Below are 19,549 nucleotides of genomic sequence, written 5' to 3'. Positions count from 1 at the left end.
CACTAGAACTAGTGGACATCATATGCCAGGCTAACTTCTCACATGTTAGTCTGTGTTGTGGAGTTGTAACCTCAGGTTTAGTATTCCTCGTTTCCATAGAAGCTAAACTATGTACTCAATGAGACAAGAAAAAAGAATGAACTACTGAGGAGCACTTCTGGACCTAGTCAGAGGTATGAGCAAGGCCACTGGAACTATGTGACTGGTTGGCTGCACCGACTTTTGCACAGTTATATATTTACTGCAATTGCCATATAATCCATCCTCTGCTGCATAATCTGCAGATCTGAACAAAAAAACATTGTTTCTAGCTCAAACAATACTAAAAATGCAGCGCAAGAGTTACAGCGTGGTGGAAGGCCCTGTGCAAACCTGGAATGATCACCTGTTACTTATCGCTAAATGTGGGTATTAAATTGGTACTAATAGTGCTTCTTTCTATGCCTCTCTTGCTCTTTCTGCATTTATGTGGCTTCTTTATGCAACCCTCATGCTTCTTTCACACCACTCTTCCCTTTTTCTGCACCCCACTTCCCTCTTTCTGCACCTCTTTTGTTTCTTTCTGTATCCCTCTTGTGTCCTTCTCCACCCTACTCCCCCTTACGACATCTCTGTTGCTTCTTTCTGCACTTCTCTTCCTTCTTTATGTACCCCTCCTGCCTCTTTCTGCACCTCTTCTACCTTTTTCTGTACCGCTCTTGCTTCTTGTTGCACCTCTGTTGGTTCTTTCTTTACTGCTCTTGCTTCTTTCCACGCCTGTTGCTTCTTTCAGCAATTCTCTTGCCTCATTCTGCACTTTTCTTTCTTTCTTCTTTCTGTTCTTCTCTTTCTTCTTTCTGTACCTCTCTTGCCTCTTTGTGCACCTCTCCTACCTCTTTCTGCACCTCTCTTGCCTTGTTTTACACCTCTGTTGGTTGTTTCTGCACTGCTATTGCTTCTTTCTGCACCTCACTTGCCTCTTTCTGCACTTCTCTTGGTTCTTTCTACACCCCTGTTGCTTCTTTCAGCAATTCTCTTGCCTCTTTCTTTACTTCTCTTGCTTGTTTATGCACCTCTCTTGCGTCTTTCTGCACCTCTGTTGCCTCTTTCTGCAGCTCACTTGCTTCTTTCGGCATTCCCCTGCCTCTTTCTGCACTTCCCATGCTTCTTTCTATACCTTTCTTGCCTCTGTGCATTTCTTGTGCCTGTTTCTGCACTTCCCTTGCCTCTTTCTGAACCTCTCTTGCCTCTTTCTGCACCTCTCTTGCTGCTTTCTGCACCCTTCTTTACTTTTTTTGCATCCCTCTCACCTTTCTGCTGTTCTTCTACCATTTTCTGCACCTCTCTTAACTCTTTCTGCACCTCCCTTGCCTTTTTCTGCAATTCTATTGCTTCTTTCCACACCTCTGTTGCTTCTTTCAGCAATTCTCTTGCCTCTTTCTGCACTTCTTTTGCTTGTTTCTGCACCTCACTTGCTTCTTTCTGCACCCATCTTGCCTCTTTCTGCATCTCTGTTCCCTCTTTCTGTACCTTTCCTGACTGTTTCTGCACCTCTCTTGCCTCTTTCTGTGCATCTGTTGGTTCTTTCTGCACTTCTCTTGCTCTTTTTCTACCCTTCATGTCTCTTTCAACATCTCTGTTGCTTCTTTCTGCACTTGTCTTCCTTTCTGCACCCCTCCTGCCTCTTTCTATACCTCTCTTGCCTCTTTGTGCACCTCTTCAGCCTTTTACTGTACCGCTCTTGCTACGTTTTGCACCTCTGTTGGTTGTTTCTGCACTGCTCTTGCTTCTCTCTGCACCTCACTTGCCTCTTTCTGCCCATGTCTTGCTTCTTTCTCCACATCTCTTTTCGTTCTTTCAGCAATGTGTTTGCCTCTTTCTGTACTTCTCCTCCTTCTTTCTGCACCCCATGCCTCTTTCTTTACCTCTCTTGCCTCTTTGTGCACCTCTCCTACCTCTTTCTGCACCTCTCTTGCCTTGTTTTACACCTCTGTTGGTTGTTTCTGCACTGCTATTGCTTCTTTCTGCACCTCACTTGCCTCTTTCTGCACTTCTCTTGGTTCTTTCTACACCCCTGTTGCTTCTTTCAGCAATTCTCTTGCCTCTTTCTTTACTTCTCTTGCTTGTTTATGCACCTCTCTTGCGTCTTTCTGCACCTCTGTTGCCTCTTTCTGCAGCTCACTTGCTTCTTTCGGCATTCCCCTGCCTCTTTCTGCACTTCCCATGCTTCTTTCTATACCTTTCTTGCCTCTGTGCATTTCTTGTGCCTGTTTCTGCACTTCCCTTGCCTCTTTCTGAACCTCTCTTGCCTCTTTCTGCACCTCTCTTGCTGCTTTCTGCACCCTTCTTTACTTTTTTTGCATCCCTCTCACCTTTCTGCTGTTCTTCTACCATTTTCTGCACCTCTCTTAACTCTTTCTGCACCTCCCTTGCCTTTTTCTGCAATTCTATTGCTTCTTTCCACACCTCTGTTGCTTCTTTCAGCAATTCTCTTGCCTCTTTCTGCACTTCTTTTGCTTGTTTCTGCACCTCACTTGCTTCTTTCTGCACCCATCTTGCCTCTTTCTGCATCTCTGTTCCCTCTTTCTGTACCTTTCCTGACTGTTTCTGCACCTCTCTTGCCTCTTTCTGTGCATCTGTTGGTTCTTTCTGCACTTCTCTTGCTCTTTTTCTACCCTTCATGTCTCTTTCAACATCTCTGTTGCTTCTTTCTGCACTTGTCTTCCTTTCTGCACCCCTCCTGCCTCTTTCTATACCTCTCTTGCCTCTTTGTGCACCTCTTCAGCCTTTTACTGTACCGCTCTTGCTACGTTTTGCACCTCTGTTGGTTGTTTCTGCACTGCTCTTGCTTCTCTCTGCACCTCACTTGCCTCTTTCTGCCCATGTCTTGCTTCTTTCTCCACATCTCTTTTCGTTCTTTCAGCAATGTGTTTGCCTCTTTCTGTACTTCTCCTCCTTCTTTCTGCACCCCATGCCTCTTTCTTTACCTCTCTTGCCTCTTTGTGCACCACTCCTATCTCTTTCTGCACTTGTTTTGCCTTTTTCTGCACCTCTTGCCTGTTTTGACACCTCTGTTGCTTCTTTCTACACTTCACTTGCCTCTTTCTGCATCTCTGACTTAGAGGTAGTTTTAATCCCCTTGCCCTATTATGTACTAGGGCCTTACAGGGGAGGTCATGCCAATGACAGGGGTACCCCAACCCAAAGTGTACCCTAGTGCATGTAGGTGTTTTCACTGTGTTCTTAGTGTCTTTCAGCATAGCACTGGTTAGTTTGAGTCAGTTACCACCAGTACCAGTCAGCAAAAAGTTGGGGGCACAGAATGACTTTGCAACAAGGCCTCTTTCTGCACCTCTGTTGGTTCTTTCTGCACCTTTCTTCGTCTTTCTGGACTTCTGTGTCTTCTTTCTGTGCTTTTCTTCCTCTTTCTGCACATGTCCTACCTCTGCAGGCTTAGTTAGAAATTAGCATTTAAAAAACCTTGGACATTCACTGAAAAAAACACAGGCTTGAGGGACGTTATAGTTAGAAATTAGCATTTAAAAAACCTTAGAAATGCACTGAAAAAACCATAGGTTTCACACTCAAATGTTTTAATCTTCATTGAACTCTTCTGTGGGACTCCCATCAGAGTTCCAAAGTTGAGACAAATATTTCCAATTAATCTTCTCGCAACAGCCAACAGTGCCATTTTCTTGAAAATGCTGGAACAATCTCTCTTGGTTTCTATCACAGCTCCCAGGCTTCCAGGGAAGGCTCCTAAGGTCCAGGTCTCTATTCAGCAATAGCTCCAACAGGATCCAGTGCAGTCCACCCCTCAACTCGGCTGTTGGTTTTTCCACACATATCTACCCCCTTCTATGATCTTTTGAGTCCCTGAGACAATGAAGGGGGAGCAGGTAACTCACTCTTTGAGAGAACTTCCTGGCCTTGGGTACAAATAGAGAGCATGTTACACCTTAGTCTGTTTCACATCCAGAGACAGAAAGGAAGCAGCAGAATTCCTCTTCTATTGCTGTTCTAGTCTAAACCAAGGTCCAGGAATGTTCTGAGAAGCTGGTGGAATGATGCAGTTTTTTATCCAGTGCATTAGTCGATGATTGATAACATTCCAAACCCAGTCACTGTAGAATTTTGATAAAAACCAAATCATATTTTTCAGGGCTTCCTGTCCTGCTTGTCTTTAAATATCCCCACAGGGTTCTATCCAAAATGGCAAATGTTAGGTTACTCTCCAAGGAGCCCCCATGCAGCTCCAGCCCTATAGAAATGAGAACCCCCATCCCCATTCTTATCGGTGATCAACTTTCCCTTGTGTTGCAGGTAGAGAAAAGTATCTGATTGGATTCACTGGATAAAAGAAATACAATTGTCACTATCATCTCCTTTTAGCATATTCATGTGAAAAGGAAGATTATTGCTCCGATACTTTGTGATGACATGCTTTCAGACCCTCTATAATAACTTATTCCAGCTACATTTATCAGTGCTTGCCCCACCAGAGTAATACTGCCATTCGAAATAAGTGCATTGTTTTCAGGCAACAAATCCCTCCACACCTAACCGGGATGCTAATTAGTATAACTGGACAGATGATAATGTATAAAAGCAGGTTTTTCTATGTGGCAGAGCATTTTTACATAACATTTATTACTGCAGCGCTTTAAGTGCTGTCAGCCAGGACATACTGATGTGCCATTAACCTTGAGCCTTACATGTCAATGGAGTAAATATTCACTACAGCACAAAAGGGATACTTCACTTTTATGGGACTGGCGCATGTATTTCCCAGCAAACCTCATGTTTGTAGGGAAAGAGCATAGGCTATGTAACAGATCATAAACAAGGCAAACAATTCAGGACAACCATATAGGAAAGGCAACATTGTCACGTAATTGTAATACTTCCCTGTCTATCCATGCTGTTACTGCAGCACCAGCGACTGTTCCCACAATCATTTACTTTCATCGATCTTAACCACTCCATCCAACTTCTGTGTTGTGTAGCAAACTACATGGCCGATTATGAGTTTGGCAAGAGGACTGCCAGCCCGCAGCAGTGGCAGTCAGGAACACGCTGCCAATCAGGTGCCATTCCAACTGGTGCATTAAGACATCACCAGAAGGCTGACGGTGTGTCTCTGGAGCAGCCACAGCATGCTTCGGCTGTACGAGAGAGCCTGAAGCCAATGTTGGTCGCACTGCTGTGTCTCCAGCAAGTCGGGTGCACTGTTCCCATGCACCATGTCATGCATGGCAAACAGTGCGCCCATAGGGGGCACAACATGGGCCCCAACCACAATCCACTCGTGATTATTCACCATTTGTGCAGCCCTTTACCTGCCTTTTAGCTGACCTTTTCATGGCAGTGTACCCGCCATTAAAAGGTCGGTGGAAAGGCAGGTGATAAGTCACATAGTGGTGCCCATGCCGGCTCTGCCATCATTGACCGCTGCTGTCCCCAATGCAGGAGCTCAGATCTAGGCAGTGGCAACCGTCTGGAGGTGGTCTCCCTGCTCACACTGTAATACGGCGGTCAAACCACCAGGTTTATGGTTAGACTGCCAAAAAGCAATGCCGGTTCCCGGACCGTCAGGGTCATAATCAGGCCCTTAATTTCTTGTACTGTATTTCTGTATGAAATGTTATGGCAACTGAATAAATGCATTTTTGCTTTCCTATTTTTTAAAGGTAATGTCAGGCATTGTGACTGGGAAAAAACTTGATTTTTTCAAGGTCAAACAACCAAGTGTCAACGCGCAAAGCATGTAGCTGAAAGCTTGATGGTTCAGGTAAAATAAAAATTATGTTGTAGAAAGTACTGTAAAACAGGAGTTCCAATGGAAAATTCCCCAGCACAAGTATGTGAGTTAAGGAAAGATCAAATGTTGTGGAACAGGGTAAATGGTGTGATCAATTGTGGAATGCCCTATAAGCCAGCTTTAGAATCTAATCTAAACCTGGATATTTAATTAAAATCTGTAAAACCTTTAAAATTCCCCAGTCCATTTGTATACCTCTCCTTGCTTTATATTGCCAATACTTGGAATAGAACAATTTTGTAAATATTATTAAAGCTGAATTTACATTTTCTCCAACACATTTGTTATATTACGAATAGCTTTGCTCTGATTGATGATAATTATCTCACAACATATGCAATGGATACATCTTTAGTGCCCAGTCAACATATGACTTAAATGAAGGTGGTTCTGAAAAAAAGATAAAATATATATTTAGTTTAACATTGCACACTGTTTCAAAAGTGATAACATGTTTAAAATATTACACAAGAAACAACAAAAATATTAAGTAAAAAATGTATCTCTGTGTAAATTCTCATTACAGGGCAATTTTTTTATCACATAGTAGCTGGGTTGTGGCAATTACAGAAGGACTGAAAAAGCAAAGAAGAGGGCGTATTATCCCAAACCTTGCTTAGGAGCTTAATGTGAGTATTTTAGGTTCTGCATGATGTTGTTTGATGCTCGAATTATAACAATTAATATAATGTTGTAACAACCAAATATTATCTGTAACTTTACTATGTAAAGCAAGTATAGAACATGTAAAAATACTTTTGTTACACTCACATTAATCATAAATAATTAACTAAAGATTAACCCATGGGTTATACCTTGATCCAAAATAAAATATGAAATACTGCATTTTCACGGATACATCTGCAATCCCCAAATATTTCAAGCTATATAAAAAAAAAATTGTCAAAAAATAAACGTTGCCAATAGGATGACTCTGAAATGTGTTTTAAATTTTCTGCCCTGTATTCATAGCTTGTAGCATGATAGTAATTAGCTTTTCAAAGTTAGACATCAGAAGTGATATGCAGGATCCACAAAAGGCTTCTCTCTGCAATGCTGACCAACCCCTTGCCTGTGCACCACTGCAGCTCTCAAGTCGGAGGTTTATCAGAATAGTCCAGGCAAAAGCAAGATGGGAAAATTGGTGAGTGCTGTGAATAGAACATGACCATTAAAGGTAATGAATTCATAAATATATATTCAACTTCATCCTAAGTATCTGTTAAATTTCTAAATCTAGTTGGTAAAGAATACATAGTTAATACAGGGATGAGTGAAAGCATTGCTCAGAGCCATGTTTAAATGTAGATGTTGCGAAGTTAATGAATTACTGAATATTTCTTTTTTAACTCTTTTACTGCGGCAGCAATTCCGCCGCAGTGCGGCACCTTTGATGAGTGGGCGGGTCGGGCCGGCCAACGAACGTGCACAGCACTACAGAGGTAGTGCCTGCGACGGCCGTTGGCCGACAGAAGCACGCAAAGGGGTTAAAATCAAAGCATAATTTAACATCTATTATATATTTAGAGTATGGAGAGGTACCTCTGTTTTTTGACGATGACTTGGGAAGAAGATGCAAAAATATTTCCAGTTCTAAACTTTCATAAACACTTTTAAGGAAAGACTCTATGAGAGTGAAACACCAACTCATCTATATAAAAGAGGGGGCAAACTCCATCCAGTGGGAAAAAACACCTCCCGCATAGCAAGAACGGTCAAAGGAGATTTACTTCACATGATGGAATGCCCTACAAGGGATTTTGCACTGGAGCCATGATTTCAAACCATTAGTTATATTTAAGCCTAACACATCTCGTAACACATTCACCACGCTGGTCAAAAACACAGGTCAAGAAGACACATTTCTCCCAATTCACCAATCATTTCCTAGTTTTGATAACTTAGGCATCAACAAACACTTAACAAAAATATTAACATTCACAGAAATGGACCATTTCATTTGTTGACACAATTTCAAGATTCAGTTTTCCTAGACCTAGACATGCATTTGTAACCCTAATGGACTAGAACACTTTCGACTGGTTTACAAATCATTGTTCCAATCGGATTAGCTGATTTGCTCCTGTTTGTACTTATTAATACTTCAGTGCATTTTTTGTTTACACATTATTTTTGTATACTCGTGGTCCAAATGCGTTATCATAAAAGTGAAGCTTTAAGATGAATATTTACCCCTTACTTACACCACATAAATAGTGACATGGTACATTTTGGTCCAACTCTTGGACCTTACTCAAACACTTTGAGGAAGGTCCCAGAGTTGAGCGGAACGCAGCACATCACCATTTAAAGACTCCTGACCCTTTTGAACTGTAAGGGCCACTTAGTACGGATGGTTTGTGCCATATGATATAAGGTCAGCTTTGGAGTACACATTTTTAGAAGCAAGCCACTTAGCTCTGCGCAGCTCAAAAACAGAGATCACCAAAGAGAGCAATATACGCCTACACAGGTTGAGAATTTCCTTACTAATTGAATGCATCATAATCTGACTGGTTTTATGACTGGGCAACTGGCAATACCCAATATCTACTTTGTTCAGTTACATCTCAATAACACATATGCTTCTCCTATGATATGTAACCTCTTTATTTAATTTAAGGAAGGACTACCACGTAGAGCTGCCTGCTTCAAAAATATTAATTATAATCAATTGACAAATATTCCCCTTTTAACTATGCTATTTAGGACCACCAAATTCGAAAAATGAATGCTCTTTAACGGCATTATAGCAGAAGAATTGCAAAGTCATCTGTAGCGTATAATGATGCCATTTTGGTGTCAAAAGGCGATTCCTACATTTTCAGACAGTAGGCAAGTTCATTTCTCTGTCAAGAAGTTTCACAGTTTAGTTCATACCACTCACAGGAAAATTAGGGAAACACGATTGCATAACATACAGAGACATTCAGATTGCCAGGCCTTTATCAGACACAATGAAAGGACCAGTTTTATCAATACTAAGAATAGCAATTACCTAATTGAGATTCTCTGTGAATCGCAATTTGGAAATTGCTATTCCTAATGTACGAAACGTATAGAGTTTCATTTAGCGATTCCTAGTGAGTCATACATTGACCTACCTCATGAATAATAATGAGGTAAGTCACAATTTGCGACCCATTAGGACTCGCTAAAATCACATGGATGGTGGCCGGCTGGCATCAGCAGACCATCAGGTCTGTGATTGCTTCTAAATAAAGCAATCAATTTTTTTAAATACTGCCTGTTTTTTATTAAAGGAAAATGGGATTTGTGTATATAAAAAAAGGGAAAGTTTTCTTTTTTTTTTCCTCATTTGCCCTCCTTCCACTTCTCTTCTAACGTATTAACCCCTGGGATTCAAAACCTCATATATATTAGACAGGTAAAGCTGGATTAGCTCAAAGGTGAGTCCCCCACCACAACACCCTATAATCCATCAAGAAGGCCTCATCCTCCGGTCCATAGCCAGTCGTTCTCCCAGTCCCTCTACTTGAGCAGAAAATACCACAAACTAGCCGAGGCAAATGGAAGCCTTAATCATTGGACCAACAAAAGAAAACAAAAAGGAAGAAAAAAAAAATCCCCACACATCAACCACACCACGTCAAAAAAGGGGTCCAAAACTCATATCTAATTTCTCATCTAATCCGAGATATCCAACTTAGTAATATGCTTCATTGATTGGATCCAGCAACATTCCATTGGAGCAGCAGGGGAAATCCAAAGTTTACATATCTCCCTACGTGCCAAGAGTATAGCATAGAATATCAACTTTACCCTACCTTCAAGCAGTTCTGAGATTCCAAATATTATCAGATCCACGCTTACCTTGATCTGCACTTTTATAATGTTATGTAAACAGCTACTCACAGCCTCCCAAAAGTGTTGAATCTTCGGGCAATGTACAAACATATGGATGTCCTCTTCATTTAAACTGCCGCACTTTGGACACGCTCCTGCTCCTCTTGACCCAAATTTCGACAGCCTTCGTGGAGACCAGAAAGCTCTATGTAGGGTAAAAAAGTGGTTCCTCCTGAGGTATGCAGGTTTCACGAATTTATAATTCATAGACATAGATACTTGCCATTGATTTTCCAGCGCAGACCCGGGCAAGCATCTTCCCCACAAATCTCCAGGTAGCGTGAAAACATCGTCGTCCATCTCCAGCAGTAACCAATACCAGAGTGCGATTTCTTTTTTGAAGATAGCCCTAGACACAAGCTTATCCTCCAATTCGTTTGAAACACCTATATCTTCACCCACTGCCGTATACCGCTTTAGATCTGAAGAAACCTAAATCTTGAACATCTACAGCCTAGCTCCTGCTCCCACCTGCTCCACGGAACTAAGTGTCCATCTGGAAACAACTGCTTCCACCTCAAAATGCCTGCCTCTTTAAGTGGTCGAGCTAAAAGATCCTTAGTCCATGTTGGAGAGCCTGGCGCATCCCAGATCAGAGCTGACCCAGAAAAATAAGAGATTTTTAAGCCTCTCCTAATTCTATACCAGGTTTTAGCCATGGACTTTAGCACCTTCAATCTAACTTTCTTAAAATATCTCGGGTCAGCAAATTTAAACGTAAACCCCAATTCTGCTCCCTCTTCTTCTCTCGACATCTCCTTGAACATCCTCCCTATCTCCGTATTTGTTGGAGAATTAAAAAACATTCTTCCATTTTTCAAAAGGAAAGCCCAAGAATAAAATAATAAACCAGGCAGCGCTAAACCTCCCTTAATCAATCTCCGTCTCAGTTTTTTCCATGACAGTCTTGGGCCTTTAGATGCCCAAATAAAAGAGCTAATTTCACCTTGCAGTTTTATAAACCATTCTTTCTGAAAAGTGAGGGGAATCGTTTCAAACAAAAAGGTTATTTTCGGAAGGAGAATCATTTTAACTAAATTCACTCGGCCATATAAAGAGAGAGGGAGATGCATCCACCCTTTTAGATTCACCATAATCTCTTTCTTAACTTTATCAAAATTAAGCTTGGTGAGATCTTCAAGATTTTGAGTGACCCTAACCCCCAGATATCTTATTTCTTTTTTATATTCCATCCCCGCCGTCTCCATATTCCAAGTCATAATTTCTATTTTCTGCTGATTAATGCCATATACAGAGATTTTTCCAAAATCAGTTGTTATTTTCAACAAATACCCCGATGATTGTTGTAAATTTGTTGTAAAAATTAAAATATCATCGGCCTATAGCCCCACTTTTTTTTCCCAGCCATGAAATTTACCTTGACAGCTCCTAATTTTTCTAGCCAGGGGTTCAATGTAAAGATCGAACAGGAGAGGTGACAAAGTACACCCCTGCCTAGTTCCTCTTTCAATCTGCACCGGTTGTGTCAACATCCCATTAAAGAGCACCCTGGCATTTGGGTTCTTATGAATAGCTTTCAATATTTTACAAAAATTTGCACCTGAATTCAGATGTTTCGCTAATGTCTGCAAATAAAGCCAATTTACGCAATCAAAAGCTTTAGCAGCATCTTGCCAGAGGAAGATCATATGCCGTGGCCATATCTATTGATTAAGCATGGGCGTAAAATCCGCTCCGATCGCGGATTTTTCGGATTTTCGGCAAATTCGCAATCCGCGAACTCTCGCGAATTTGTCGAAAATCCGTGAATCCGCTCGCGGCGGATTTTTTGCTTGGTTGCGGCGCGCGGCGTGGTGCACGCGTTCACTTTCCGTCATTAAGCGTTTGCCGAGTTGTTTTTCTCGATCATATTTTAGCGAGTGCCGCGCCATTTTGGATCTTGCTGCGTGATCCCGCGGGAGTTTGGCGCCCGCGAATACGTAATCGCGGCTTGCCACCTTGCACAGCATACCTCGCGAGAGTTCGCAATTGCGAACACGTAGTTGCGGTGGAAAGGAACAATCTCGCACTCACGAAATAGAGATTTTGCAATTCTGCACAAGAAAATCACGAGCAAACAGGATAAACCTTCAGAAAATTATGATTTTTATCAGAATCACTCCTCAGGTTGACATTTGCATGGCCTTTTTTTTTGCAAGGAGTCCATTTTTGGGGGGGGGGAGGAAGGAAGTGCCCCACAGTCTCCAACTTCCTGTTCCTGTCCAGCAGGCTCCTCCCAGTGCTTTGTCCATCTCCTGGTCACTTTCATTTGGATCTGGAGCTGGAAGGATTACTTTTTGTGGGTGCTGCTGGATATTTGGATTTGAGGCCTTTTTGACTGTCTTTGGATCACTTTTGGATTAGAAATCAACTTTCACAAGTAAGTTTGTTTGGGGCATTACAGTTGCTGCAAGTACAATTTTTGAACTTTTTCAGAACATTAAATACATTATATTGTTGGTAGCCACAGTATCCAGTAGGACCAGGGTTGGTTAGGGGTGCATGATACAACTGTTTTGTTGAATTTAAACACCATTGAGGCCATGGATGGGCTGGGATTGTGCTGATTTTATTGTTTTTTGTCGTTTTGTTGGGGCTGCTGGTGGGGCCTTTTGCCAAGGGGTACTGGTGCATGGACTGAGTGTGCCTGTAGTGTGGTCTCACTCTCTTTAATGTAAACATCATGGATGGCATTGGATTGTGGTGATTTCTGGCTGGTTTTCTGTTTTTTGGGGGTGTACTGTTGATGTGGACTGTGGCCATGTGGGTGGTGGTGGTGGCCATCTTGAGTCCTGGCTGGTACAGGCAACATGTGCTTGGGGTGTAAGGGGCCATTTTGAAGAGAGGCAGTGTCTGAGGCCTGCACTTATTTTGCCTACTTTTCATCCATTATGCCCAGGGGTAGTGAGTGTTGCATGGGCCTAGTGTTTCTGAGGGGTGTCTTCTTGAATGTAAACACCATTGAGGCCATGGATGGGCTGGGATTGTGCTGATTTTATTGTTTTTTGTCGTTTATTTGGGGCTGCTGGTGGGGCCTTTTGCCAAGGGGTAGTGGTGCATGGACTGAGTGTGCCTGTAGTGTGGTCTCACTCTCTTTAATGTAAACATCATGGATGGCATTGGATTGTGGTGATTTCTGGCTGGTTTTCTGTTTTTTGGGGGGTGTACTGTTGATGTGGACTGTGGCCATGTGGGTGGTGGTGGTGGCCATCTTGAGTCCTGGCTGGTACAGGCAACATGTGCTTGGGGTGTAAGGGGCCATTTTGAAGAGAGGCAGTGTCTGAGGCCTGCACTTATTTTGCCTACTTTTCATCCATTATGCCCAGGGGTAGTGAGTGTTGCATGGGCCTAGTGTTTCTGAGGGGTGTCTTCTTGAATTTAAACACCATTGAGGCCATGGATGGGCTGGAATTGTGCTGATTTTATTGTTTTTTGTCGTTTTTTTGGGGCTGCTGGTGGGGCCTTTTGCCAAGGGGTAGTGGTGCATGGACTGAGTGTGCCTGTAGTGTGGTCTCACTCTCTTTAATGTAAACATCATGGATGGCATTGGATTGTGGTGATTTCTGGCTGGTTTTCTGTTTTTTGGGGGGTGTACTGTTGATGTGGACTGTGGCCATGTGGGTGGTGGCCATCTTGAGTCCTGGCTGGTACAGGCAACATGTGCTTGGGGTGTAAGGGGCCATTTTGAAGAGAGGCAGTGTCTGAGGCCTGCACTTATTTTGCCTACTTTTCATCCATTATGCCCAGGGGTAGTGAGTGTTGCATGGGCCTAGTGTTTCTGAGGGGTGTCTTCTTGAATGTAAACACCATTGAGGCCATGGATGGGCTGGGATTGTGCTGATTTTATTGTTTTTTTGTCATTTTTTTGGGGCTGCTGGTGGGGCCTTTTGCCAAGGGGTAGTGGTGCATGGACTGAGTGTGCCTGTAGTGTGGTCTCACTCTCTTTAATGTAAACATCATGGATGGCATTGGATTGTGGTGATTTCTGGCTGGTTTTCTGTTTTTTGGGGGGTGTACTGTTGATGTGGACTGTGGCCATGTGGGTGGTGGTGGTGGCCATCTTGAGTCCTGGCTGGTACAGGCAACATGTGCTTGGGGTGTAAGGGGCCATTTTGAAGAGAGGCAGTGTCTGAGGCCTGCACTTATTTTGCCTACTTTTCATCCATTATGCCCAGGGGTAGTGAGTGTTGCATGGGCCTAGTGTTTCTGAGGGGTGTCTTCTTGAATGTAAACACCATTGAGGCCATGGATGGGCTGGGATTGTGCTGATTGTATTGTTTTTTGTCGTTTGTTTGGGGCTGCTGGTGGGGCCTATTGCCAAGGGGTAGTGGTGCATGGACTGAGTGTGCCTGTAGTGTGGTCTCACTCTCTTTAATGTAAACATCATGGATGGCATTGGATTGTGGTGATTTCTGGCTGGTTTTCTGTTTTTTGGGGGGTGTACTGTTGATGTGGACTGTGGCCATGTGGGTGGTGGTGGTGGCCATCTTGAGTCCTGGCTGGTACAGGCAACATGTGCTTGGGGTGTAAGGGGCCATTTTGAAGAGAGGCAGTGTCTGAGGCCTGCACTTATTTTGCCTACTTTTCATCCATTATGCCCAGGGGTAGTGAGTGTTGCATGGGCCTAGTGTTTCTGAGGGGTGTCTTCTTGAATTTAAACACCATTGAGGCCATGGATGGGCTGGGATTGTGCTGATTTTATTGTTTTTTGTCGTTTTGGGGCTGCTGGTGGGGCCTTTTGCCAAGGGGTAGTGGTGCATGGACTGAGTGTGCCTGTAGTGTGGTCTCACTCTCTTTAATGTAAACATCATGGATGGCATTGGATTGTGGTGATTTCTGGCTGGTTTTCTGTTTTTTGGGGGGTGCACTGTTGATGTGGACTGTGGCCATGTGTGTGGTGGCCATCTTGAGTCCTGGCTGGTACAGGCAACATGTGCTTGGGGTGTAAGGGGCCATTTTGAAGAGAGGCAGTGTCTGAGGCCTGCACTTATTTTGCCTACTTTTCATCCATTATGCCCAGGGGTAGTGAGTGTTGCATGGGCCTAGTGTTTCTGAAGGGTGTCTTCTTGAATTTAAACAGCATTGAGGCCATGGATGGGCTGGGATTGTGCTGATTTTATTGTTTTTTGTTGTTTTTTTGGGGCTGCTGGTGGGGCCTTTTGCCAAGGGGTAGTGGTGCATGGACTGGGTGTGCCTGTAGTGTGGTCTCACTCTCTTTAATGTAAACATCATGGATGGCATTGGATTGTGGTGATTTCTGGCTGGTTTTCTGTTTTTTGGGGGTGTACTGTTGATGTGGACTGTGGCCATGTGGGTGGTGGTGGTGGTGGCCATCTTGAGTCCTGGCTGGTACAGGCAACATGTGCTTGGGGTGTAAGGGGCCATTTTGAAGAGAGGCAGTGTCTGAGGCCTGCACTTATTTTGCCTACTTTTCATCCATTATGCCCAGGGGTAGTGAGTGTTGCATGGGCCTAGTGTTTCTGAGGGGTGTCTTCTTGAATGTAAACACCATTGAGGCCATGGATGGGCTGGGATTGTGCTGATTTTATTGTTTTTTGTCGTTTTTTTGGGGCTGCTGGTGGGGCCTTTTGCCAAGGGGTAGTGGTGCATGGACTGAGTGTGCCTGTAGTGTGGTCTCACTCTCTTTAATGTAAACATCATGGATGGCATTGGATTGTGGTGATTTCTGGCTGGTTTTCTGTTTTTTGGGGGGTGTACTGTTGATGTGGACTGTGGCCATGTGTGTGGTGGCCATCTTGAGTCCTGGCTGGTACAGGCAACATGTGCTTGGGGTGTAAGGGGCCATTTTGAAGAGAGGCAGTGTCTGAGGCCTGCACTTATTTTGCCTACTTTTCATCCATTATGCCCAGGGGTAGTGAGTGTTGCATGGGCCTAGTGTTTCTGAGGGGTGTCTTCTTGAATTTAAACAGCATTGAGGCCATGGATGGGCTGGGATTGTGCTGATTTTATTGTTTTTTGTCGTTTTTTTGGGGCTGCTGGTGGGGCCTTTTGCCAAGGGGTAGTGGTGCATGGACTGGGTGTGCCTGTAGTGTGGTCTCACTCTCTTTAATGTAAACATCATGGATGGCATTGGATTGTGGTGATTTCTGGCTGGTTTTCTGTTTTTTGGGGGGTGTACTGTTGATGTGGACTGTGGCCATGTGGGTGGTGGTGGTGGCCATCTTGAGTCCTGACTGGTACAGGCAACATGTGCTTGGGGTGTAAGGGGCCATTTTGAAAAGAGGCAGTGTCTGAGGCCTGCACTTATTTTGCCTACTTTTCATCCATTATGCCCAGGGGTAGTGAGTGTTGCATACTTGCATGGCCCTAGTCTTTCTGTGGGGTGTCTTCAATATAAACATCATGGATGGCATGGGATTGTGCTCATTTTTCTGTGTTTTGTCGATTTTTTGGGGTGTATAACTGAACTGATGTTCCTCTGTCTTCCATTGCTTTTAGGTGCACAAGACTCAAGAGAACCACCAGTGCCAGGAAGAAGTCCAGCAGCGGTGTGTGTGTGCAGCATAACGTCACGCGACGTCACGTCTGGACACAGACAACTCTGCAACTCGTGCAACTGCTGCCTGCTGGTCTGACCTGCTCTGAAGAAGATGGCCCCAAAAAAAGTAACCCGTAGCTCCTCTAGCAAGAAAGGTGCCAGTAAGGAGCAGAAGAAGCAAGTTACCAAGGAGACTGGTGTGCCACCCGCCCCTTTTTTTGGGAGTAAAAAAAAAGTATGCCTGCAGCAGCAGCGGGATCTGCTGGGGACCAAGCTGGCAGCAGCACCCCCGCTCCATTGGGCTCAGTGCCACCACCACCACCACGCCAACTTAAGTCCAAGCCCTTGAGTGCTGCAGAGGCAGCCAGTATAGTTCTTCAATCACCATCAACCAGTGATGTTGGCTCATCGCAAGAAAGCTGCAGCAATGTCCCTCAATCAACACAGGTTGTTGTAGCTCATCTGACGAGTGTTGAACAACCACAGCCGCAACAACAATCACATGTGCAAGTACAAGCCCAAGTACATGTGGAAGGAGAGGCAGCGCAAGGAGATGCGCAAGCAGAGGTGCATTGAGGGTCACAAGTGCCCACAATAGTTGTTCCTCCCGAAGTAGGGGCACATCAGGAAATCGACAATCAAGGCGAGGTATCATTTGAGGAAGCCACTCCTCCTGATGATCCTTCATTGTCTTCCACACCCCTAGCAAGGAAGAGATCAAGGGTGGTGTCTACATCTTCTTCAAGCACACCTCCTTCTGATGATACGGATCAAACTTGGGAACCAGCACCACTGCCGTCTGAGAGTGAGGCACACCATGATCCGACAAAGGTAGTTAAGCGTAAAAGGAAGCTCGTCCAAAGTCTCAGAGTTATGGAGTGTGATGAGGCTCAACAAGAAGTGGCGGATACTGCTGCTGATGAAGACTCTGCCAACGACGACCCAGTCATCATAAAGGTCACTGCAGCCCCAGCGGGCATGCAGCAAACAGACATTTTGACCCTAGCCCGAAGAGCTGCTGAGCGTGATGATGATGATGTTGTCGATGAGGAGGCAGTGGAAACACCACAATCATTGGAGTTAAGTAGTACACCAACTCGTCCCGCTTCCATATTTCTTTCTGGCAAGAAGAGACCTCCATCCACCTCGACCTTAATTAGTGGCGGTGAAAGTGCAAAACGTACAAAAGTTGGGCAATCCAGATCCTCCACTTCATCTGGCATTAGCTTCATGACCACCACCACCAGTATCGCCGCCTCCTCCAGGTCCCACAGACACTTCAAGTCCCCAGTTTGGGACTTCTTTACTGTTTGTCAAAAAAATCCAAAGTTTGCCATTTGTACCCTTTGTAAGCTTGCAGTTAGTCGTGGTAAGCCAGGTACCAACTATGGTACCGGAGGCCAGAGAGGTCATCTTAGGAGACAGCACACTGTCCAATGGTTTGCGCACCTAGATGCGATCAAGAAAGGCCGAATTCAAGGAAACGTTGATGTTGCATCTGATGATGACGAGGAGGAAGAAGACGTGTCAAACACTTCCCTTACCAGTACCCCTGTCAGCAGCACACCCAATGTGAGGCACACTAAGAGTGTTGGAGCGAGTGAGACACCAACGCACAAAAGTTCACCAGCGAGCAAAATTGGGTCAACGAAGTCATTATCAGCCCGTAAATGCTTGGTCCAGGGCAACATTAGAACAATGCTTACTTCAGACGTGCCATATGAACGCAACCACCCACTGACGCGTCTGTATAACACTAAGCTGGCTAAAATGCTAGCTGTGGACCTTCTCCCTTTTTCTTTTGTAGAAGCGGTAGGTTTTCTAGAATTAGTGGCAACGCTCTGCCCTAAATGGAAGGTTCCTAGCCGGTTCTATTTTGCCAGAGTTGCGGTTCCAGCACTACATGAAGATGTGCTGGAGGCGATTGGGGCAGCTTTGCAGAAGAGTGCTGTTCACACAATACATCTGACAACAGACATGTGGACCAGTGGCGCAGGCGCTGATTACATGTGCATCACTGCACACTGGGTCTCTTTTCAAGGTGTTAAAGCAAAGCTAAACGCAGGTGTTGACCCGGACAAAGTTTTCAAAGCTGCTCGGAAACATGCAACACTAGCCATGTTTGGCTTGGAGAAAAGTCACACATCCGAAAACATTTTGGAGGAGTTTGACAAAAAGGTCTTGAAAATGCTATCCCCAAAAAAACGCCAGATTGGTTATGTTTCCACGGATAATGGCGCCAATGTAGTTAAGGCCATGGCGCTGGGTCGCTATTTTAGAGTGCCGTGTTTGGCGCACTGTATCAACCTGGTAGTTCAAAAATTCTTGAGTGATAGAGCCAGTGCAGCGTTCGCGGTAATGGCCACCTGCCGCAAAATGTGCAACCATTTCAGTCATTCTTTTAAGGCCCGGAAGCATCTGAGGAGGCTGCTACTTCAAAGTCGAATACCAGTGAAAGCACTCATCCAGGAGGTGGCAACACGTTGGAACTCAACCTTCTACATGCTTGAGCGTCTGTATGAGCAGTATACGGTACTCGATCACTATTTCTTCAAAGAGGGTACATCTCAGAAGGAGGACATGCGGATGGGTGCGGCGCAATGGGACATAGTTAAAAGCCTGACAGACATGCTTCGTCCTTTTGAGTTCTTCACGCGTGCAGTCAGCCAGGAGGACTGTAATTTGGGAAAAGCTATCTCATTGTTGTGCATGCTGGAGCACCAACTGATGGCGGTGTCTTCTGAGTTTGAAAAAGATGAAAAAAAAAGACCATTTTATTTTGTCTGAGAAATTATTAGAGCGCCTACGTGGTGATGAACGTCTTCAAAAGATCAAGTCAGAACAGCATTACATTTGTGCTACTATTCTGGATCCACGCTACAAAAAGGCGCTGGCAGGCGAAGCATTCTTTCCTTTTGCTGATGCAGATGTTCAACAGTACAAACATTGGTTAGCCTGGTCAGCCAAGAGGTTTGAAAAAGAACGGCAGGTTATTGAAGGAGAAGACAGTACATCAGCATCAGCAGGCCATCCCCAGTCACAAGAATCCACTTCTGCACCTGTGGCTGGGGCACAAGTGACCTCTCAGCCGTTAAAGACACCGGCAAGTGGATCATCTGCACCACACACAATGACAACACTAACAGTGGTTGCGGAGGAGGATTGGCTAAGTTTGATGGGGTATGGTTCTCGAAAAAATGTCACAGGCACGGCAAAAAGTAAGCAAAGTGGAGGAACCGTTGATGACCTTGAGTCGATGGTGCAGGACTATCTGAATGACTCAACAGAGGTCTTTCTTAATGATGAGCCATTGCAGTATTGGCATGGCAAAAAACAATTGTGGCCACAGCTCTCCAACCTGGCTATAAACTATTTGTCTTGCC

The 19,549-nt window shown here is 44.4% G+C and overlaps 1 protein-coding gene across 1 annotated transcript in view; it reads right to left on the bottom strand.

Annotated features, from left to right (window-relative positions):
• C9H14orf39 (chromosome 9 C14orf39 homolog) overlaps positions 1-19,549 on the bottom strand; it is a 1,496,166-nt gene that overhangs the window by 901,634 nt on the left and 574,983 nt on the right. The window contains exon 8 of the mRNA XM_078660343.1: positions 6,148-6,190. Within this exon, the coding sequence (XP_078516469.1) occupies positions 6,148-6,190 (43 nt within the window). The remainder of the gene's footprint in view (positions 1-6,147; positions 6,191-19,549) is intronic.

The sequence above is a fragment of the Lissotriton helveticus genome, chromosome 9 (assembly GCF_964261635.1).
Source record: "Lissotriton helveticus chromosome 9, aLisHel1.1, whole genome shotgun sequence".
Taxonomy (NCBI): domain Eukaryota; kingdom Metazoa; phylum Chordata; class Amphibia; order Caudata; family Salamandridae; genus Lissotriton; species Lissotriton helveticus.
This window is presented reverse-complemented; position numbering and strand designations above follow the sequence as displayed.